Source organism: Hemibagrus wyckioides, linkage group LG06 (assembly GCF_019097595.1).
Source record: "Hemibagrus wyckioides isolate EC202008001 linkage group LG06, SWU_Hwy_1.0, whole genome shotgun sequence".
Taxonomy (NCBI): domain Eukaryota; kingdom Metazoa; phylum Chordata; class Actinopteri; order Siluriformes; family Bagridae; genus Hemibagrus; species Hemibagrus wyckioides.
The window spans coordinates 28,387,956-28,411,327 of record NC_080715.1 but is presented as its reverse complement, the minus strand read 5'-3'; the positions used below and the strand labels follow the sequence as shown (position 1 = coordinate 28,411,327).

The window sequence follows — 23,372 nt, the reverse complement described above, 5'->3', positions numbered from 1 at the left end:
TTTCATATGAAGGAGTCATTTTAGGCAAACCACTAGGAATGACGTGAGCAAAATGCGATGATAGATAATAATAAATATCCTTTATAAACTATTTTAAATGGCTCGCCCCCAGGCACCAAAGATAGAACTCTGACTCACACACAGCATCAGGGTTAACCATTGAGGTACAAAACTGTATGTAACTGTAATTGGTCCTATTACTGTAAATAATAGGTATATTATTTAAGAAGAAACAAATGAAAATGATTGTCTCACTGTATTCTCTTTTTCCTCGAGCATTAAATCCGTAACTGTGGCAAATATCTGAAATTCCAATATATATTTTTATTCTTACAACACGACAAACGAACTCATCAGAGCGGTGCCCGTTTTAACGATGTGGGTTTGGAGCATTAAGGGAGTAATTTTGAATCAAAGCAGCTCTATGTTAATAGACAATAATAACCCTATTAACTGCCCACTTCCCTTCTGCATCTCCTTCAGTATGGAGGAAGTGCAAATCAGGTGACACAGTGTCTTGGTCAGATGGTAAATTCTTTCTCAATGTGTTCAATGGTAATGGAAAATATCTGATTAACACAGAAAAAAAAAATTCTGCCCGAGCAATGTGTGTGGGTGAGGATGTATTCTTGGTTTATGAGGCAGTTCAGAAAAAAAGGAAAATAAACTCGGCAGAAATGTTACCTCTTCTGTCAAATCGTAAAACCAAATACGGCAAAATTAGAAAATACAGAAAAAAAAAGAGGTTTTTTTTGTAGGAATAAGAAAGTCCAGAACACATGTGAGAGGTGTGCCTATTGCAGTTGACGTTACGGTTAACGCCTCTGAAGCGCTAATGTCAAGGTGTTAAAGCCTGATTAAGTTCCTCCCGTGTGAACACGCCACTAAAGCACCAAGACACAGCCGCAGTGCTCACACTTCTGAAAGGGGAACTTGTCCTCCATGGCCTGTCACACCTTATTCCCCTCCTGTGCTGCTGATAAGAGACAATTTGATAACCATGAAAAAAACAAACTGCTTGTGACGCACCATTTTTTAATCATTATTATTATTATTATTATTAATATTATTATTATTAGTCCGAAGCAACAGCTTCAAATATATCAGGTAATTTTCCCATCTTAACTTCTTTAAAATGTATTTTTTAGGGATAAAAAATGTACATGTAGATTAAGTTTTAAATAACGTATAGAGTTACCAGCATGCAAGGGCTTAAAAATGGAGAGGCAACCTCAGGGAGGATATGAACCACAGGCCCTTCACTATTGTTTAAATAGTACGTTTTCGAGACAGTAGGTTTTTCTTGGCACCTGCATCGATGGCAAAGCTCCCTAAAACAGACAGTTTCACGGGCCTTTGTGTTTTCAGAAAACATATTTTTTTGGCATCAGTCTGGGTTTCTCTTTCCATGGCATTCTCGGAGACGGTCAGAGCTCCACTAGTTTGAGATGACCTCTGCTCAGGCCTCGTGTTATTTTTTGTCCTTTGTCTCCAAAAAATATAGCAGTGGTGAATGTTTACACGAGCGGCAGAAGTGATTGCATGAGTGTGTAGTGAAAGAAATATATGTGTAAAAAAAAAAACTGTAAAAAAATCTGTTTTTATATATATGAATTTGGACATATATATACATCTCTCTCTATCTCTCTATCTCTATCTCTCCTATATATTATATATGTATAGGAGTTTTGTAACAACACTGTAGGCTATAGAGACACACACTCACCCACAGTATAACACTACAATATAGATTATCACGTCTCTCTGCCACTCCCTGTGTTGTTATACAGATAATTCACAAGCACAGAAATCTTTAATTCAAACCTAGGTTTTTCCTGTACTGGGAAAAAGCCTTTAGATCTGAATGAATGAATATGACTTCCGTCGGAGCTGCTAATGTGATCGCCGCGTGCTCCCAGGAGGCAGCAAGGGGATGAGTCCTCCTCAGCAAGCAGGAGGAAGTGGAGGAACAATGGCCTGTTCAATATTTACTGCATCTCAAATCTCAAGCAAGTCTGGCTTGTAGTGTTCCGAGCCAAAAAGATGCTTGTGTGTGTGTGTGTGTTTATTGTTTAATCAAGATAGAAAAATGTAATTATGAAATTAAGTACTCTTGGTTGTAGTGAGAACTTGTAGTATTATAAAAATGTTTTTCATTCCCCTCATTAAGTCCTGTGTGTTTGGAAAAGAGAGAGTGTGTGAAGTGAATGTGCTTCTGAAGGTTGGTTAAGGAGGAGGGGGAGCGAGCTGTAAGAGCTAAAGTACCTTTTGATTACAGTAATCTACATTCTAATTATCCACTTTAGCTAATTATCACCTTGCCTTACCCCAGGTGTGTTCCTGTAAACAGTAACACACACACACACACACACTTGCTTTCTCACTCCCTGGCGATGTTTTTAATCCTCTCCCTCCCGCAGTGAGGCAGGGATCACCTCCAGATGTTCCAGTCTCTTGTTAATAACAAAGCTATTAATAAATAAAATGCATGATTCCAGATGTATAGCATCTGTTTACAGTGAATTAGTCACTTTAAAAGAAGCGTAATGACTAATTATGCTTTCATATAAAAGCTGATAGTTTGTTAGTTTCCGTCTTTTTATTCCGGCTGTTATCCTGAGACTACAGTGGAAGTCTCATCAGCTTCATTCGCCTTCTGGCTCGTGGTATAAAAGGACGCAATAGATGCACTCTGGCTCATTTCCCTCCTGTGGCTAAATGGGCAAAGGGCAGGGCTTGAGGTCATGGGGTGGCAGGAAAGGGACCTAAAGGCCAGAACTGAGGCCTTCCCTTGTGCACTACCTGGCAGGGATGCTATTCAGGTGACGTCTCTTCAGACACAAGTGTATGTGTGCGTGCATGTGTGCGAGGATGTGTGTGGGAGGGAGTGCTGAACAGATGTGTTTTACTTCCTTATTAACATCACAAAGAGCTGCTCTGATTGAAGGGGGCTCTATTTCTCTTTGGTGGGATGTCCCCATTCACACACACGCACACACACACACACACACACCAACACTCGAACTGACCTCTTTAGAAGGCTTCCACCTACACTGCCAGCTGGTAACTGGAGGAGTTACCAGTTGCTGTGCAGTCCACATCGCATTATTTCCCAATGCGTCACAAACGTATGCCTACATGTGTGTTTGGGATAAACAAGCTCAATGAATCTACTTGAAAATGTAAAATTATCATTAAAAAAAAGCATATCAAGCGTAAATTACTCCTGTCTCCAGTCTAAACCGACCACTTCCTTAATTGTTAAAGTAATTCAGCAGCTCAAAGATCGCGTCAAAGAAACAGGGCTTACTCTAATCTGCACCAGCAGCGGCGTATGTTATTGTAACGTCCTAATTAATCTTACAGGAGGTGTAATGCGACCTCAGATTAGGTCTGCACCTCAAACGGATTAATTAATGTTTCTAATCAGAGGCAGCAAAATTAATTTTGCCCTGATTACACGCCTTCGAATTTGCATGTGCTTAACGCTGTTTTTTTTTTCCCTCCGTACTATGATACTACACACACACACACCGGTAAAAAGCAGATAATATAATATAATGTGGATCATACACAGTCGAAGACATTCACTTTAATATTGCTGATATATGTTTACACACACACACACACACACACACTCGCCCTATTGGGAGCCATTTGAAGCCAAGTGTTATTGATGCTACTAAGAATGTTGTAGAGATGATGGAAATCTAAAGAGGTGTGTAGCTGTCAGTTGCTCCACCTGCTGCTTGAAGTGGAGTGTTCTAGGCGTTCGTGATGCTTCGTGTTTTAGACAGAGCTATCAAAGACAGAGGCAAATTAAGTCCTAATGACTTTGAAAGGGCAGATGAATAAGAGGTGATGTTAAAATCCAAGAGGGAAAAAACATCCAGACAGCTATATGGCTTGGGCGAAGCTTTCGTCTCGCTTTTTTCCTCTCTCCTGTGCGTCATCTATGGAGTTGGATATCTATAATTGAGGCACTTGCTGCCCAACCCAAAACCAGTGAACATCATTTTCCTCTCATCACATGGCCGAGAGCGCTCTCCTACTCTCTCTCTCTCTCTCTCTCTCGTCTCACTCGGCAATCATTTGCGGCGATTATTAAAAACACCGCTATTTCCGAGGTACCTCAGGAGAGCCATACAGAGTGAAGTGCTGAAGTGCGAAACGTTACAAATCAAAAAAACACAGCGTGTTTTGTGTACACAACACAACGCCCCGAAGGCACAGATTGAACTTCTTCATTTATTTCCATTTTTTGGCATGTTCCCACACGACCGCGGAGCTCAGGTTCATGCGGCCATGCGTTTACTCTCAGGGCAGAAGGAGAGGAGGGGAAGATTAGAGGAGAGGAAGAGGTGTGGGTGTGGGTGGGTTGTCGAGGGCTCGGATGGATGGATAGATGGATGGACGGATAGAAGGATGGGAGGATAGATGCATGGATGGAAAGTACTATTCCTAGCATGAATATTTTATGAGCAACCTGTCTTCTGCTTGCAAACCTCCATTTAGATCGCACTCCGAGGTGCCTGACTTGGCCCACGTGTAGCTGTTAGCTGATAGAAAATACCCAACAAGCACCTCTGGCAGCGGCACACAGGGAGAAACCTAATCTCTACACAACCCAAGCTGCTTCCTTTTAGCTAACATTTCTGCCTTTCCCTTTCTCTTCTTTTCAGCTCGATTTTATTTTTTGATTTTGAAGTTCAAAAAAAAAAAATCTTTCACGGTAAGTGAAAGACAAGTCGAGAGAGAAAGGATGTAAAAATTGAAAACAAAGAGTTTTTGGGCAGAAGCTATTTTTTGAATCTAAAAAAAAAAAGAAGAAGCAATTTTACATTGAGGCGATGAAGCAGTTTTGGTTAAGTGGGAAGAAAAAGAGGAAGGGCTCTCGCAGCTTTGCCTCAGTGAAGGGAACCTGGTGTTGCTTTTAGTGGTGAAACTGTTTGAACAGCCAGTGACCGACAGGGCTGATCGCACGCTGAGAGCCACCGAGCATCTGCCGGGAGATTTGCATATTAATTGACCCATATTAACTCCCTGTTGAAAAAAAAAGAAGAAGAAGATGGTAGACTCTGCTAGTTTATCCGCCGAGTTTTACTCTCACCTGGTTTACTGTGTTGGAAAGTTGTGTGTGTATCAGTGGTTGGTTTAATCCTCTGTAGGGGCAAGAAGATGAATTTTTAGTGAATAACAAAATGCAAGCAGGAAATTTGAACTGGGATTTTATTATTATTATTATTATTATTATTATTAAAAATAAAAACATACATTACTCTAAAATCACCAGTAGTAACCCATTAAAGAGTTCTAATGCAATTTGCGAGGGGAATCAGTGAAATAAGCCCTTCGTTATACAGAGACACGTATTGTCTATTATCTTATTTAACTGCAGGTTTATTTCTAATAAAATCAAGGAATTAAAAAGAGTGACAGATTACATTTCAGAAAATATTAAAGCATACACAGATTAAATGAAATTAAAGAGAAGGTTTCTTCATTTTTCTGACTGTAGCGTGCATTTTCTTCCCGTCTTCCTGCCTTTTCGGATTCTCGCTGTAGCAAGCTATTGTGTATTTCTCCCTAGGCCATAGAGAACACACACACACATATACACACACACACACACACACAGACAAACACACACAGATACACAAATACACACACCGAGGCTGGTGGAGGCCCAGAACAGTTGTCGAGAGAGCGAGGGGTAACATGTGCATGCGGTGGGCACAGATGGTGGGTCTGCGAGAGGGAGGAGAGGGGGGTAAGGTGGGCCGTCTGGCGGCATGAGTGAATTTAGGAGCCCCTATCTCTCTTTTCCTCTCTCTCTCTCTCTCTCCCTCAGTCTGTCTCTCCTCCCCTTTTTTTTCTTCCCTAGCCTGTTGCATAGGGGTTCTACAGTAGACAAATGGGAGTTTAATTCAATTAGGGGGCAGGCTACTGTTGCCTCCTCACTGCTGGGCCTGAGGAGCATGGCAACCCCCTACACACACACACACACAAAAAAAGCATTGGAGTCTTTTCTTATACACAGTGCATGTGTATACATATATTCAAAAACTAGAACACTGCACACACACACACACACACACACACACTCTTTCTCTGTCCTTGATGCATCCAACCCGCCGTCCTTGTCCAGGTTCCCTGTAATGGTTCACGCATAGTTGAGTTTGCACTGAAGATTGTGGAACGCACCAAAGCCTTCCTCGTTTTCTCATTCTCTCTCTCTCTCTCTCTCTCTCTCTCTCTTTGTGCCCCTGCTTGGGCCACTGACCTCTCAGCCAGCCTGGCCTTAAAACAAACAGCGGCTCTCTCGCTCACCTCACACACAGTTCAGCTCAGAAAGAACGTCTAAATCGCTCAAAGCCAGACTTCTCAAGCATCAAACAGCGAATTAATCAGCGAGGCAAAAATGTGTGTGTGTGTGTGTGTGTTTTAATGACTGAATCTGGGGAAGTTTCTGTAGTAGAATATGAACAGGTGTTATTTTTAAGTCGTTCCATGATTTGTATGAGTACTGGATCAAGACTAAAACTCCAAAACCCAATGATTACACAAGAACTCTCCACCTCTACAGCTCCACCTCTATCCTTTCCCTCTCCTTCTAGTTCTAGGCCCTCTTCTAGGGATGTTTGTTACGTAACATTCTCATCAGGTATAATAAGATTTCTCATCACATAAACATGAAAAATATCAGAGAACCTCGAACGCCTTCATTGTTAATGTTTACTTTTAAAAACTAGAGGGAAAGGATGTGATCAGAGCAGCTGTAGAGGTGGAGAGTTGTGTCTAATCTTCGGGTTTTGGAGTTTCAGTCATTAAAACACACACACACACACACACACATGCAACAGAAGTGAAAAAAAAAAATCCTGATTAATTCCTGATCAAACTGAGCTTTTTCAGGAATTGTTTTATATTTGATGAGAATATTACCCAATAAACAGCCCTGCAGCCCTAGCGTCATACTGTCTGGTAGAAAATGATTATTGTTAGCTTTGCTACTTTTAAAATCACCTATTTTGTACAAGAGTACAGTTTAATGCAAGACTAGGCCCTGGTGTTGTTTCACTGTTGCTTTTTTTTTATCTTTATCCCTTTCTATATTTTAGCACGATGCTTAATCAAATCTACAGGTACAGGTACAGGACTTAAGAGTACAAGTCTCGATAACTATCAGCTAATGTGTAGAGACAGATTTATGATTTTCACTACATGTGTATAAAAGCTACCTCAGACACAGTATGCTTGAAAAGTGTGTCATCAGTCTTTCCACTCCATCACTTTCTTTTCTTACTGCTGCCTTGATTTGATTTATGTGGATCATTTCCAGGCTGTAGCCGCTAGGCAGCGACCTTTTTTTCTTCTTTTTTTTTCAAACGCACCGCTGCCTCACCTAGTTGGTTCCCTTCCCCCCTCCTTTCTCTCCCTCGCTCAGGTGATGCACAGGAGAGAGAGAGAGAGAGAGAGAGAGAGAGCGGTTATTTTCCACCGCCTGTGCAGGCTGCTTTCATTACCGTAGCGGACGAGGGGAGAAGAGGAGACATACCTGGCTGCCGTTTGATATACGGATAAGTGCCTCGTCTCGGGCTGCGTCTGATCGTTTTTTAGTGTGTGTTTGGAGCTTTGATGGAGAACGAAATAGAAATGGACAGAGAGGAAGATGACGAGGAGACGGATAACGGCCGAATGACCTTCGAACGTGGAATGCGAGGAGGTGTAACGTGATCTTAGCTTGTTGGATCCTGAACGAAACACTCAGAGCCTACGTGCTTCTCTAGAATCCATCCCAATTTGGATATGATTGAACCCACACATGGTGCGATGGTGTTCGAAGGCGATCAGGTGAGGACGGTGAGGACGGATCTTTTTCTTTTGGCGCTTGGAAAACATGCATGGACATGAGGGAATGCTGAAAAAATGCATTAGGTCACACACATGGACACACCTGTCAGAAGGGTAAACAGCTGGGAAGTATGGAATGAGCGCACACAGAAACACACACACACACATACAGCGTGAAGCTATGGATTGTGTGAATCTAGGTCCATGGAGTGACACCATAGGCCAGTGGAAAGAGACAATGTATTTTTGTTTAAATATGAAGTCTTTAAATTTGTTCCTCTGCATTTAAACACATGTACAGCATCTTCACTTAATTCAGGGACCTCGGAATATTCAAGAAACAGGACCGGGTAAGAGCGATGACAGATAAGATGATAGGTGGGGCTATGCAGAAGATAGAGGGAGAGGGAGTTTGGGAAAGAGAAAAAGATGAGAGAGAGAGAGAGAGAGAGAGAGAGAGTGAGAGAGAGAGGTGGCCTCTTTGTCTCTGGGGCGAGCACAATGGGCCGTTCACTGCAGACATTACAAGGCAGGACAGCTGGCAGGATAGCAGGATAGCTCTGACAGCCAATAGGATCGCTAAATGGGTGGGGCAGCCATTACACGGACGCATCTGATTGGCAGCTTCTAGCCACTCGCATTATATTCATATATTCTTCTAGTCATATTGGAAGAGAGAAAAGTCTTTGGACATTGGCTGTTTGTCTAGCTGTTAATTTTCTCACTCGCTGCTTCATTAAAATGTGTCTGTCGAGACACATACACACACAAACCAACCCACACACACACAAACACACACACACACACACACTCTCTCTCACACTCATATTCCCATCTGCCACACCACCAGACTCATTTGACCTCCGAGGTAAACAGTGTGATGGATTGCTTTTGTGTTGCAAGCTTTTTGTGTCTTGCATGTGGTAATGGCTACACACAAACACACACACATGCTTGTGCACACACACACACACTTACTTGTGCACAGCCAGCGAAGTGCATTTGACATTTGACATGAGTCCAAAATATTTCTCTTCCTGAAGCCATTCTTTAAACCTAAACATTTTTCCCGTTCTATTTGTGGCAGAAAGATCCGGAAGGTAAAATCTGAAGGAAATTAGAGCAATTTCTCAAATGCTGAAAAGAAAAACACACTCCTATAATGTAATTTGCAATGTGGCGTCTTTGTAACAAGCTCATCCCTTAAAAAAAAAAAACAAAAAAAAAAAACGTCTGAGCGGTAAAAGGGATGGGCTGATGGTTGGTTCAGTATTTTGTGTGGGCATGTGTCACGGTTCCTCTTAAACTCAAACAGCTCAGCGGTCGCCTATTATTGATATTCAGCTCCCTGACCTCTGGATTCATTCTCTCGGCCTTCCCTTCTCATCCCTCCCCCTCTCTTTCATTCCCCTTGGACTTATACTCCCACCATCCAGCCACTGAGATGTAACTAACTTCTTTTCTGAAACTTTGGGCTATGTGTAACATCAACTGCATACCTGGATAAACGGGAGTTTTAGAGCTATTAAGAAACATGAGAGCAGTCTCTCTGGCTCTGAAGTCTTGGAAGATGATTGAGAGAGAGAGAAAGAGAGAGAGAGAGAGAGAGAGAGAGAGAGGAATATAAGGTTGCAGTATGTACAAGGTATATACAGACCACACACAGAGCTACTTATGTCTTACTTTCCATTACTCCTTTAAAGCCTCTCTTTCTCGCTTTCATTTGAGTAAGGAGAGGACTTTGGTGTCTTTACCCCCTCTCTGCTAAATAATCCCACCGGTCACACCTCTTACTAAAAAATCTTTTTGTCCCACGCCCCTCCTCAACCCCCTCCTCCTCCTTCCTCTCTCTCTCTGTTTCTTTCTCTCTCTCTTTCTCTATTCCACCTCTCCCCTCTCTTTTGGTATTCAGCCAGCGGCCGGCGCGTTTTTGCGCCCATCCCTCGCTCCCCTTTTTAATGTGCACCTGTTGCGCAGTTGTCCTGGCCCTGGCAAATGTAGCCGCCGCCAATCACACAAAGATCATATTATGATCGGCTACGTGCTGGCTAATCTTCCCCCTTTCCCCAGCGAGTCCTTAGAGGTACAGGCCGTCTTTTTTCCGCCTGGGAACCTGCGAGAGGGAGAAAAAAGAAAGCCAGGTCATTGCTGTTTAGTTAAATGAATGGGGTCCTGCGGACAGATTAAGGGGGTAGGGTGTGGGACCGAGGGAGCTGGGAAAAAATGAACATGGCAGAGTGATGTTTTTGAAGCCGTGCGTCGTACGAGGACGAGACAAACATCAGCAATTAGGTCTCAGATTTGGCCATTAGAGCCATTTCCCACTAACTCTGGCCGGGGTTGGCAGAGTGCCAGGTTGATAAGGTGCTGCCGAGTACAGAGACAGAAACTCCCAACCCGGCGCTTCCCATGAAGTCATGTCCATTTGTACTGCAACACCTCACTGCATTTGTTTTATTCCCAACTACCTTTTTTTCTGTATCGTGTTTTGTATCATTTCAAACAGTGAGCTAGGCATTACAACCTGACTATGGTGCATATTGTACGTTTTTTTTAAACCACAGATTGTTGGGACATCATCCAATGCGTCTCAAGAGACTCACGTGTAAAAGGTGGTAATAAAAGAACATGACTCGACAGACCGCTTAGCTTTACTCGCTTAGTTTAGACTCCCTAACCAGCCATACTGTCATATCCATCATACAAACACGAACTGTTTTGGCGTGTACAGGAATTTCCATCCGTCCCATGCCTGGCTTTGTTGTCCCTCCTGAACAGGAGCCATGTGTGTAAACCAGGAGAGAGATCCAAACTGTGGAAATGATGAATGACTGGTGATAAATGTCAGTGGTTTCCTGTCTCTTTTTTCGCAGTGCTAAGCTCCGATGAAGAGGACAGACAGCAGGGTTCGGAGGGAGAGGGAAGCCCGGTCGGTGTTCCCAGTCTGGAGCCATCACCCCGAGTGGCACATGCCCTCCTTTCATGCAGGGGGGACGAGGAGGATGAGAGCCACGACATCTGGCAACACACGGACCTCAATGGTGCAGGTGAGAGCTAAACTTAAGCTGAATCCTACTTCTCAAAAATTCCCAACATATCATTCTCTTTAATTAGTAGGATTTATTAGCAATATATCAATTCATTCTCAACACTTAAAAAAATCTCCAGTAATATGATAAAAAAAAAGAAACATTTATTTAAAAAGAAATAAATAAAGTCTACACATCTGTAGAATTAAACTGATCTATTTTCTGTCATGATTAATAATTAATTTTTGTGTTTTTCCCCCTGATCATTTTGCCTCGTTGCCTCATTGCCTCATTTAACTATGAGGTGACTCTGAGAAACCGACTCTCGTCTTGTGTGGAGTTAAAACTCACCTCTTAGTCATCTGCTTTAGAAGTTACTTACACCTGACCTTATGCATCATCTCCCACTCCTACACATCTCTTCTTTTGTCTCTTTCTTCAAATCTTCTTTCCATCCCCCTTTCTCTCTGTTTCAGAAGCCATCGACTTAAATGACGAAGCTCGTGCTAGCGAGGCTCAAAAGACAAATTCTTTTAATTAGGATCTGAGAGACATTATTTAGCACAAGCCTGCCATGGCCAAGGCCTCATTAAGAGCATTAAATGAAATTTTTAGCATTATGATATTATGATATCCATTTACATGCATAATGGCTGCACAGTTCACAGGCTTGTGCTGACATTTACGAAGTGGAGGGAGAACCTAACCGGGTCACCCAGAGTTTTTTTTTAAGTGATCAGTCTTGCCTAATGGCTTAACCATATGCTTTTTTTTCTTCTTAAACTCAGAAGTTGCTAGTATAGCAATAGCGAAACTCAATCTATAGAACTAGCCTCAGGTTTTGTTGCATTTTGCTAACTCGATCCTGGATTACTGAATGTCACATAAACTCCGGCATCCTAATTAGCAGCTCTTAAACAGAACCAAGCACAGGGACAGGGTCTTATTCGGATTAGCTTTGAAACGCTAACGTCAGGTGAAACGTGGAATGCATTCCAGAATGAATATCTTTCTGAACATTTGTTCGGCATTGAGATGCAAAAAAGCATCCTGTAGGTTAGTGGTGTACATGCTGGTGAGCATGAAAGCTTTGAGTGTTGCATGAATCATCATGCTCAGCTATACCCAGGCTAGAACTTCCTCTTTTTTTTTTTTACAATACGTTTGCCAGTAAAAACATCAGCACAGTGTTTATGCACCGGGTTTTCCTCATCCAAATTTATTGTTAGATGATCTGTATTTAGAAATAATACAGCACACAATCTCACTGCATCTCATCTCACGCAAGATGCAAGAAGAGAGCTGTTGGCTGTGGACTACCTGGAGCATGCTAATCCTTCTTTATCTAGCTTCTCTCAAATAACTTGGTGGCATCAACACCAGCTACTTTTCTCACACCACAACAGAGAACAAAGTCAAATAAAACTCAGCACCACAGCAATACTTGACTGAAAAATGAACTGCAACTACCACAAGCAGAACTGAGCCTCCAATATTGTGGTGGTTTTTGTCTCTCGAGGAAACTAGTTTGAGTATTCGTTTTATAAGATCCAACAGATGATGATGACGATGATGATGATGTGTTCAAATCATTATCATGAAATGTCCTCATGCTAGCTAAGCAAGAGGAGCTTGGTCAAGAAGCTTAGCAAGCACACTTCATGTAAAATAGCACTACTTTTCAAGTTCAGGGGAAGTTCTGATCCGACTCCAGACTTCCGGATACCATTTATCCGCAGAACATTCCGATTCCCCTGAAGTGGGCCCCTGATTAGCGAATGAATTGTTTCAGAAAGAAATTCATTTTTTTCTCAAACATTTGTTCTTTTTCAAGTCCTGCAGAAGTCTCTCAGTAGTAGCTGCACTTAAATGTCAAATTAGGGGAGAAGTGAGATTAATAAAAAAAAAAAAAGAGTTTCGGTTGTCATGCCCAGATAATAGGAAGGAAACTTGTAAGCAGTTCAGAAATTAAACAGCACTTGTGTGTGTGTGTGTGTGGAATATGGACTCTTCTTGTTTTCCTTATTGTGGTAGAGGTGCTCTATATCCTCCTTTTGAAGGGGAAGCTTCTGATACTTGTGACTGCCGGTAAGAGGTCACATGAGCGCGAGCAGGAGGAACAAATACACTTTTAAGTTCAGTTTATGAGCAAGACGTCTTCAGAAGCCAGAGCACTCCATGCTGAAATATACCGTGATTTGAGAGCTGTCCATTCATGTCATTTAGCACAAGGGAAAAGGCAACGAAACCCAAAAACCTTTTCTTTGTGTTTGTTCCAGCAAACACACGTTGCTTTGTCCTTGTTTTATTGTTGAATTGTCATCAAAGGATGAAAAAAAAAATACAGAACATCTTAGGGGTTTATGAAGGAGCCCAGCAGACTGGTGCTAGCACATTTAATGCTGTTGATTCATGCATTGTGGTCTTTCTTTTTTGGCTGCTCGTCTTTGTGGTTTGTCTTAAGCCCAACATTAGCTAATATTCTCTCTCTCTCTCACTCTTCTCACTTCTCTCTCTCTCTCTCTCTCTCTCTCTTACTCTCTCTCTCCAGAGGACAGAAAAGATGAATACAATCCTCTGAGCCCTGTCGTCTCCCTCCATGGAGCTGGAAACGGTACAGGTGAGCCCACATTTCTGATTTTAGCGAAACGCACCACACCGTGCTTTTCAGATTGTGCCATCGCCTCGGTGGCTATGAGCTATTTTTAATTCCAGAGGGGGTTTTAGCTTATTCCTGGAACTAAGTTCTTTTCCGTCCTTATTACTTTCTGTGTCTGATGAACCATTTGCAGAATAGATTTTCATCTCGCCATTCAGCATGTCATGAAATTGAAACATTTACAATGCACCACTTTGGAAAATTAGATCCGAGTCATCATTTTATCTTCTTATTGATCACGGATTCAAACGTTCGCTTAACAGAAGATTGTAGACTAGTCATCGTGGTCTCACACACATACGTTCACAGGACACACACACACTCAGAGAGGCATTTGAGCTAATGTTGTCTCACGTGTGTGTCAGAAGGAGATGGAAAGTAAACATTTGTAAGTTGAGAGAAAGTGCACCGCAAATCACATTTTGGACCAAATCGAGTTTGGGATGAAATCTGATTTGTTCTGTCCATGTACTTTCCAATTGGTTTACAATGAGACAATAAAATTTTCATTTGCCTTCTCTTAGGTCCCTGTGTTGTAGCTCACTGTTACAGCAAACCTGTCAGAAAATAAGGAGTCTGGGACACTTTCCACAACTTTTTTTTTATTAATTTTATTTTATTTCTTTGTAACTTTTTCATAGAACCAGTGATCTCGTTGACCTTTAAGACACAGTGAATATTTTAAACCTCACACTTCTTGTCTTTTTAATGCTGACTTATCTTTCAGTGATAATCATCGCTACATCTTATTGTTTATCGTAAAATCCCTGCTATGTGCAATTATACATAACGCATGGCTCATTATTGGATTTGGAGTCTGATTTTAAGTATACAATTGGCCGTGCAAAGTGAGATCGGTTACCCAAGTGAACCTAATTGCCACATAAACCAATTACACACGATGCTGCAAATGTTTAAAGCCTTTTTCAACATGCAAGAGGACGCCTAAAGAGTGCTCGATGATCACGCTGGCTCCTATTCGTCTTTGAAGTGGCCATTATACTGTAACTTAAATAAATACTTCCACCTTTAAAGGCTTCCTAATGGTTTGTCCCTAGCTACATCACATTTAGAGCAGTTGCTTTCCTAATGTCCAGCTGGGGTTTTTCCAGTGACAAGAAACGTAAACCAATGGCTCCATTTGTTATTTTTTTCCCCCCACACATGCTTCCTGTGTGCAGTTAAGGGTATTGATGCCACTGCAGAGCTGGAGAGCTTCTTAGCCAAGAGGAAGCTAGAGGACAATGAGGGATGTCCAGCCAGCATCGCCGAGTACCTGCAACGAGGAGACACGGCCATAATTTACCCAGAAGACCCAGAGGAGAGCACGAGGCTGAGCACTCCAGAGGCCAACGGGCAGGACGACAATGAGAATGGTAAGTGTTTTTATTTTATTTTATTTTATTTTATTTTATTTTATTTTATTTTATTTTATTTTATTTTATTTTATTTTATTTTATTTTATTTTAAACAGCTGAGTAACATTATCAAAATCAGAAATCATTTTATAATTCAGTTAGAAGAAATTTGCAAAAGAAGACATCTTTTCTATTTATAATCAACAATGCAGAAATGTAGCATCCAAAAACCAACGTTTTTAATTCTCACTTTCCTCACATTTCTGGACAGATCTGGCACTCAGGACGCCAGATGACTTTGCTCAACTGTTGACCTGCCCCTACTGCGACCGTGGCTACAAGCGGCTGACCGCCCTCAAGGAGCACATCAAGTACCGGCACGAGAAGAACGAGGAGAGCTTCTCTTGCCAGCTCTGCAGCGACACTTTCGCGTACCGCACGCAGCTGGATCGCCATATGGCCACCCACAGGCCTTCTAGGGACCAGGTGAGTCTAGAGCAGAGTGATCTTTGTCATCACTTTATGAATTTATTATTATTATTATACCTCTACTCCTGTCTCTTTGTACTATCTCAGCCCAATGATGGGTATTGAACAAAAAAGAAAAAAGAGAGAGAGAGGGAGAGAGAGAGAGAGAGAGAGAGGGCTACCATTGTACATACGGTAAAAAAAAGTACTTCTTAAAGTATAAAACAAATAAAAAATAATAATAAAGGAACAGAAACTAAGTCTACATAAAAGAGGAATAGTTATAATTTAATTTAAAAGTAGTGCTTCAAATAGACAATTGAAAGCATATCAGTATCTGGAATCAAAACTAGGAATGCCATCTCTATATTTAAAACTTAAAATTAAGAAATCTCCTGAAACCATCCCATTGTTTATAGATATAGATATAGATATATGGTTTCCGTTAATTCTGGCTCTATTGGCTTGACATACTAAACATTTTTCTGGAGCCTCCTTAAAATGCAGATCTCTCACACCGGAGCCACAGCTGTGCACGGTCGTCTGCCCACGGTAAGGCATGTGTGGGATGTTCTAGCACATTGAGTTCTATAGACTTTCTGCCTCAGCTGCTGTTGGAGTGGAATCAAACTCCAAACATGCACCCAACGTTGACATTCGTTTCGGTCTTTCTCGCTGGTTTCAGGGCAGCAAGAGGCCTGCGTGGCTGGAAAGCGCTTATATGGGCTGTTTTTTAAAAAAAAAAAAAAAAAAAAAGAAAGAAAGAAAGAAAGAAAGAAAGAAAAAAAAAACCCATTGCACCTTTATTCTTTTCGATAAAATGTCTGTGGTAAGAAAGCTCTCAAGCATTTAATTGGATTGTAACAGGATATTTCACATTCACAACGGCAAACTTTTGAAGCTCCGAATTCAGCCACGTTGCGATCTATGTGAACTACGCAGCTTGCCTTCTTATCTGTCTTAATCTTGTTCAATCTCTCTCATACACACGCACACACACCTTTCCAGACTAACTTAAACATGTCCAGATGGCTGGTTTTTCTTCCAGAGATCTAGCCTAGCCTAATCCCTAAATTACATTAAACGTTTGTTTATTCACTCTCTAGGGATATTTTCCTGAACATTTTCAACTGTTAATTCCCAGGTTTACCAAGAATTCTAGTTGTTTCTTTACATAGTGTGTAGTGTATACATTTGTTGTGCATGTTTTATATTAGCTGTAATTCGCAGAGCACAGTCATTTAAGCTGTACTCTCCCACTAACATTGAACTTTTGGAGAAGTGTGTTCTGTGTGCTGTGTACATTTTGCTTGAAGAATACACACTCCTAGACTCCTACATGTTTTTCACAGACCTTTGTATCTGTGAGTGGGGTGCAGTAGTGATTACTGTTGTTTTGCTTGTGCATCTAGGGTCTGCCCACATTTTAATTTCAAATTCAGAAGAAAGTACCTACAATTAACTTTGAGTGAGTAGATAGCTTGAGATTCAGCTCACAGTCTGCTGCTTAAATCTAGGAACAAAAATGATTTATGACTAAAGCAATTAATCTTGTTCTTCCTAAAATAATGGTTTTCCTCATGTACTTATCACTCATTCGTTGTTTTTCCTGTAGCCTCCGGTGCTGAATGAAGGGGCTGGAAACCGCAAGTTCAAATGCACGGAGTGTGGGAAAGCCTTCAAATACAAGCACCATCTGAAGGAGCACCTCCGCATCCACAGTGGTAAGTAGCCAAGTATCACCATTTTGTTAGGTTTTGAAATAGATATTTGATGATCAACTATTTTACGTCAGCAAAACAAGTAACTTTTATTTTTATTATGTACTGCATGTCTACATCACCACTGTTTTGGCTATTTACTATTATATACATATTATTCGACTAGGCTTATTTATTTGTCATCCTTAATTGAAGATCTTGTTTGAGTCTAAGATTTTTGTTTTAATTTTTTCCTGTGTTTCTCTACTTATAGGTGAAAAGCCATATGAATGCTCCAACTGTAAAAAGCGCTTCTCTCACTCCGGCTCTTACAGTTCACACATTAGTAGCAAGAAATGCATTGGCCTCATCTCTATAAATGGACGGGTACGACATGGGGTCGGCACCAAGCCTGGCTCATCCCCAAACTCTGCCGCTTCATCGCCAGGCAGCCCTGCCTTGGCTCAGCTAAGGAGCAAACTGGAAAACAGCAGGTGCACTGGTCTCCAGGACCCATTAGCCCACCCTGATATAAAGGCTGAGCCCATGGACTTCAATGAATGCCGGCTCATGATGGCTTCACCGCCAGAATTTGGAGGGCCTGGCCCTTTTCTTAATGGTACTGGCCGTGGTGGGAGCCCCCTAGGGATGCACAATTCGTCACAGAACCCTTTGCAGCACTTGGCTATGAGGCTGGATGCACATGCATTAGCCTACCCAGGCTTGAGCAGTAACCTAACTAAGGTTCAGCGGGTCCTCCAGATTGTCGACAACACTGTGTGCCGGCAGAAGTTGGACAGCAACCATGAGGACACCTCCAAGCTTAGGGGCTACATGAAGGAAGAGCACAAGCTGGCTCTGGCCTCCCAGGCTGGATTTCATGGAGTTGGACACAACAGTCCTAGCAAGAGCATTCTTGACTACACGTTAGAGAAGGTCACCGAGGCCAAAACTTCCCCACAGAGCCTAACTGAAGATACAGAAAAAAGGGCTCTTGACATTAAGAAAGAGAGGCACAGTCATATAATTGGTGCCATTTCAGATGAGAAGGCCCAGGAGAGGGATGGTCAGTATACATCTTTCTCATGCCAATACTGCAAGGAGTCGTTCAACGGCCCTATTCCCTTGCACCAACATGAGCGCTACCTTTGCAAGATGAACGAAGAGATAAAGGCAGTCCTGAAACCTAATGAAAGCTTACCTGTCAGCCACAGAGGAGTGTCTGGCATAGAGCAACAGAGTGTTATGGTATCCTCTTCTATGCCAGATAGAAATACAACTAGCCCAATCAACCCATTTAAAGATCACTTGTCAGTACTGAAAGCTTATTTTGCCATGAATACAGAGCCCAGCTCAGAAGAACTGAGAAAGATCTCCATTGCAGTTGGACTTCCTCAAGAGTTTGTAAAGGAGTGGTTTATTCAGTGGAAAGCTCAGTCTCTCCATGGCATGTCCAGGAAAAGATCCCCACCTCCCGAATGGGGCAGTGGGGACAGCAGCCATGGTTTGGCCAGAGAATCAGCACTTGCAAGATCACCTGCTTCCATTGGCCAGTATAGTGACTCAACAGCCGAACTCCAAGGTACTACCAATGGTGAAACTGGGCACCGGCTATCCAAACCAAGCATAAGACACATAAATGAAAAACCAGTTGACTCTGTGGACCACTTGAGAGGCGAGACCCCATCACCCCTGAATCTTTCTTCAACATCTTCAAAACACTCTCACAGCAGCTCTTATACTCCTACAAGTCTCACCTCTGAGGATGCCCATGGTGAACCTCTAGACCTGTCACTGCCAAAACAACTATCCAAATCTGACAGGAAGCTTAAGCCAAATGGTTTCAACATAGACGGTGACCATGTTATACGAGAACAAGGGGCAGAACCTCTGGACTTAGCTCACATCAAGAAGGAGTTCAATGGCTCAAACAATGTAGGCAACGAAAACCAGCTAGACAAAAGTTCTAGCCCAATCTTTAGCATCAACCCCTTCAGTGGCGGACCTATTTATACCCCTCTACCACCTCACGGAGCATTCCCTCCATCTACATTCATGTCCCCAGCACAGGCCAGCATCCCAGGACTAAGGCCTTACCCAGGACTTGATCCTATGGGCTTCCTTCCACACATGGCTTACACGTATGCTGCAGGGGCAGCCACCTTTGCTGAGATGCAGCAGCGACGGAAATACCAGCGGAAAACAAGCTTCCAGGTAAATTAGACTTTCTGCTAATATTGCTGTAGGTCAGAGGATAATTGCAACATATTTTTCTTGTATAGTCATTTTTTTAATTTGTAATATGTGAATCAGCTTCAAGTAAATAAATAAATACATTTAAATGAGATTATGTGAATAGCTCATAATGTCTTTGTGTACTTTGTAACCCCTGCTAATCCGTTGGTCAAACATGACAGACTTAATTTCATGGTCATTAAAAAAGCCCATATGTTGCCTTTTTGGAGGTCATACACAGGTTCAAGAAATAAGCTGTGCCCACACTTGGGTTCAAGAAGACATGTCTCTCTTAAGGTGGCAGGCATGGATTTCTGTGCTAAAAGTCTAAAATCTCTCTCTCTCTCTCTCTCTCAGGGAGAGCTGCTGGACAGCACAGGAGACTATTTGTCAGGGCTGGAGGACCTGACAGACAGTGAGTTGCTGCTTGCCCGGAAGAAGATTAAGAAGACCGAAAGTGGTATGTACGCGTGTGACTTGTGCGACAAAACATTCCAGAAGACCAGTTCCCTCCTAAGACACAAATATGAGCACACAGGTATATCACATTTAGACAATTCTTTTTTTTACCCTCACCCCAAGTTATCTCTTTTTATTTTTTCCTCCTTTCTTACCTCATTTACTTCCTTTTATACCCCCATTTTATCTTGATTTCTGTTTATTTATTTGTCCAATTAAATCCATGACCACCAATAAAATGCTTGATTCTTTGAGCCTCTATTAAAGGTTTGATTTAGCTTAGGTGCTGTTAACACTTTTCGCAAACTGAATGTTCTGTGGTAAGCAGCAGACGTTCAAGGGATTTATTCCAGCTTATTGCTTCTGTATTTCTTAAATGCAATATATTGATCAGTGTTAGGAATGGAAGCCTGTCATGTACAGAGTTTACAAATCATGCTAGCATTCCATGATAAGCCAGGTGCATACAAGTGTGTGTGGCATTTCGATGCCACGGTGTGACCTCCCATCCTGGGGGACTCCTCTCTTTCACAGGCTTGCATCATACCTCATTCGCATTCCTCCCCAGGAACGCAGGGCGGGGAATCTGCTCTCTCGTTTATTTTTGAACTTGATGAGGGAAGGCGGGTGGGGGGGGTCATCTCAAGCATGGCAGCTATGGAAGGTGCTGCAGGCATTCCAGTGCTCTCCATGGCCAAGTATATGCTACATGTGTTCAAAGACGATAGCGAATGTGTGCGTGGGATGTGTATGCGTAAGTAAAAAAAAAAAATGGGGTTACAGCTGAAAATGCCAAATGCTGCGCCATTAATTAGACTGACTGTATTTCCCTGTGCTTAAGAGTAGCACAGCAGCTCCTGCCAAAGGAATTGGTGAATGAATACAGTGTAGGGGAAGTTTCTACCTCCCCCAGCCCTCATTACAGTATCACGAGGGAGCTGTCTGACCTAAGCATTTTATAATCTGGAGACATGATGTCATAAAAAGCATGCTCCATCAAGGATGCTGACTGCCTCGAATTCACCTTTTGCGGTATGCTGTGATAATCACCTGATCTTCTTGGCTGCATTCAGCGAGGTCACATACAACCTCAGAATAGCTCATCAGGATCATGGCTTCCCTCTTGAGTCCCTTATCCTGTTTATGGCATAAAATCAAAAATAAACCCAGTTGTGTATTCACAGTGAAACCAATTTATGTTCGTTTTTTGGCATGCACTTACTAGTCAGTCGCACAGAGGAGGGTCTGTTAATAAAAAAAAAACCAAAGTCATATATAGTAATAATACTTTCTATCCTTGTAATGTTTCATTGTGGTGTTGTATTCTATAGCATCAAATTAATTCTTTTGGATTTAACCATAGCACATTGACACAAGTTTTACCCACAAAACAATATACCTCAGAAACACTGACTTGCTGTAATGTTTGATCTGCCATGATAGCACACTAACCTGTTGGTTTGTCTCTTTCCTTTTGTGTCTGCAGGAAAGCGGCCTCACCAGTGCCAGATCTGCAAGAAGGCCTTCAAGCACAAGCACCACCTAATCGAGCACTCACGCCTGCATTCGGGTGAGAAGCCCTATCAGTGCGACAAGTGTGGCAAGCGCTTCTCACACTCCGGTTCATACTCACAGCACATGAACCACCGCTACTCCTACTGCAAGAGGGAGGCTGAGGAACGTGAGGCTGCCAAGCAAGAGAGCCACGAGAATGGTGGCCTTCTGGAGCCCACGGAGCTGCTGATGCACCACGCTTACCTAAAGGGACTTGCACCACTGAGATTTTCTGATCCGGAGGAGCAGGGCGAGGACATGATTCGAGGAAGCACCATCTTGAGAGATGGCACAGAGGATAGGGCTAGGGAGGCGGAGAAGGTGTACCCGGAAGTGACGGACAGACGAGAGGCAATGTTCAGGGAGGAGGAAGAAATGGAAACGGAGGAGGATCGGTTGGAGAGTCAAAGCCTGGATGGTATGGCAAAAGATGAAAAAGAGAACGATGCATCAGGAGCAACGGAAGACGAGAGCTCGGAGGAGAGGAAGGCGGAGAGCAAGACAGATGGCGAGGGCGAGAATGAGGATGCTGATTAACTACTGCGATTTGGATTAAGCTTCCAGTGTTTTTTTTTTGTGTTGTTTTTTTGCTTGTATTGTTTGCTCCTTCCCTCGCATTGAGGGACTTTGAGCCAGATTCACTTTTGTGACCACACTGCCATGTCTTGGTTATTCAATATTGTATTCTAAGACATAAAGAGTAGAACTCGGACTGGTATGGTCCATGGTCCAAAAAAAAACAAAAAAACAGGCATCAAACTGGGTGGGACAGTTCGAGAGTTCACATTATGCAAAAACAAAAGTGATGATGATCTACAGTATTATAAGAGAACCAACGGAAAGGTTTCACAAGTGTACAGAGTGGAACATGAAGGCTGTGTGGTGCTTATTTCCATAACCCCCGTGTTTTTATTGTGGTCACAGCACAAGCCTCGAATTGCACTCTGATGAATTACTACATTAAATAATAATTGTAAAAAAAAAAAATTTAGAAAAGATTAAGCATTGCGTATATGTACATACACTGCGCTTGAAGTCGCAGTAGCGTGTCAGTGTTACGTTTTGTCTATCACTTACTGTGATATCCTTGTTTTTACCTTTTCTTTCCTGACCTGCCACATTTTTATTTTGGATCACATTATGGCTTTTTTTATGAAGCGTCTTTATCTAAATAATACCTGTATGGTTCTAAAGCAAATTACAAAGTCTTAAAAAGATGGACTAAGAACGGCAGTTATGATGAAGGCTCCATTGTGTGAGGCTTTGTCGAGCATCCCTGTTTTTGTTTTTCGTTCGAGAAAAGCCTTATATGCAAACCCTTTCACCTGTGTTTTCTGCAAGTGCCATCCTTGTAAAGTGTACCGTAAAGTCAGTGCGTGTCCTCCATGCACCCGCTTAAGTATTACATCGAAAAAAAATCAAACATTCATCTTCTTATTTGAATTACCTTCATCAGTATTAGTATAGCTAGACTTCCTAGTTTACATATTGTTTGTGCAATTTTCTGTTTTTTTTTGTTTTGTTTTGTTTTGTTTTTTTCAAAGACCATCTGTCAGTATTACCATGGTTTGTTTTGTTCAATACAAAATCCAATTATTTTTTATTTTAAACTACCATTTTATTTATGTGACTCATTTTATATTTCCTAATTATATTTATTTCATACTGTAGTGTACAGTATTATAGTTCCTCGTTATAGATATATTTTAGTAAAATGGATCCTGACAAGTGAATATCGGAGCAAATTTTACATTAAGAGAGCATTTATTGTATCTGGAACAATTCTTGTTAATTGTTCTACTTACTTAATGTACCTGATGAAGGAGATTCTACAATTTGGGAACTTTTGATACAATATTGTGAAAACACTGTATTTTTGACTGAGAAGTAAAAAAAAAATTCCACTTTATTCATCTGTTTTTCTTTTAGCTAAAGAGATGAAGGTTGTCTGTGGTCAATGGGATTCTTGAAATGTCTGTTGAATTATAATTTAATTTTTTTGATTTGTAATTTCTCTTGGAAATGACCTTGCTCGAATAAACGTAGCCCAATTTAA

General features: G+C 41.8%; 1 protein-coding gene across 2 annotated transcripts in view; it reads left to right on the top strand.

The window, feature by feature from the left end:
- Nucleotides 1-23,372, top strand: part of zeb2a (zinc finger E-box binding homeobox 2a) — a 45,551-nt gene extending 22,179 nt beyond the window's left edge. The window contains exons 3-10 of one of the 2 annotated variants that reach the window (XM_058391361.1): nucleotides 10,728-10,901; nucleotides 13,435-13,503; nucleotides 14,724-14,918; nucleotides 15,172-15,386; nucleotides 16,984-17,092; nucleotides 17,343-19,282; nucleotides 19,661-19,763; nucleotides 21,249-23,372. In XM_058391361.1, the coding sequence (XP_058247344.1) occupies nucleotides 10,728-10,901; nucleotides 13,435-13,503; nucleotides 14,724-14,918; nucleotides 15,172-15,386; nucleotides 16,984-17,092; nucleotides 17,343-19,282; nucleotides 19,661-19,763; nucleotides 21,249-21,853 (3,410 nt within the window). In that variant the 3' untranslated portion in view covers nucleotides 21,854-23,372. Of the gene's footprint in view, nucleotides 1-10,727; nucleotides 10,902-13,434; nucleotides 13,504-14,723; nucleotides 14,919-15,171; nucleotides 15,387-16,983; nucleotides 17,093-17,342; nucleotides 19,283-19,660; nucleotides 19,842-21,248 lie in introns of both variants that reach the window. The other variant, XM_058391360.1, reaches the window with a different exon arrangement.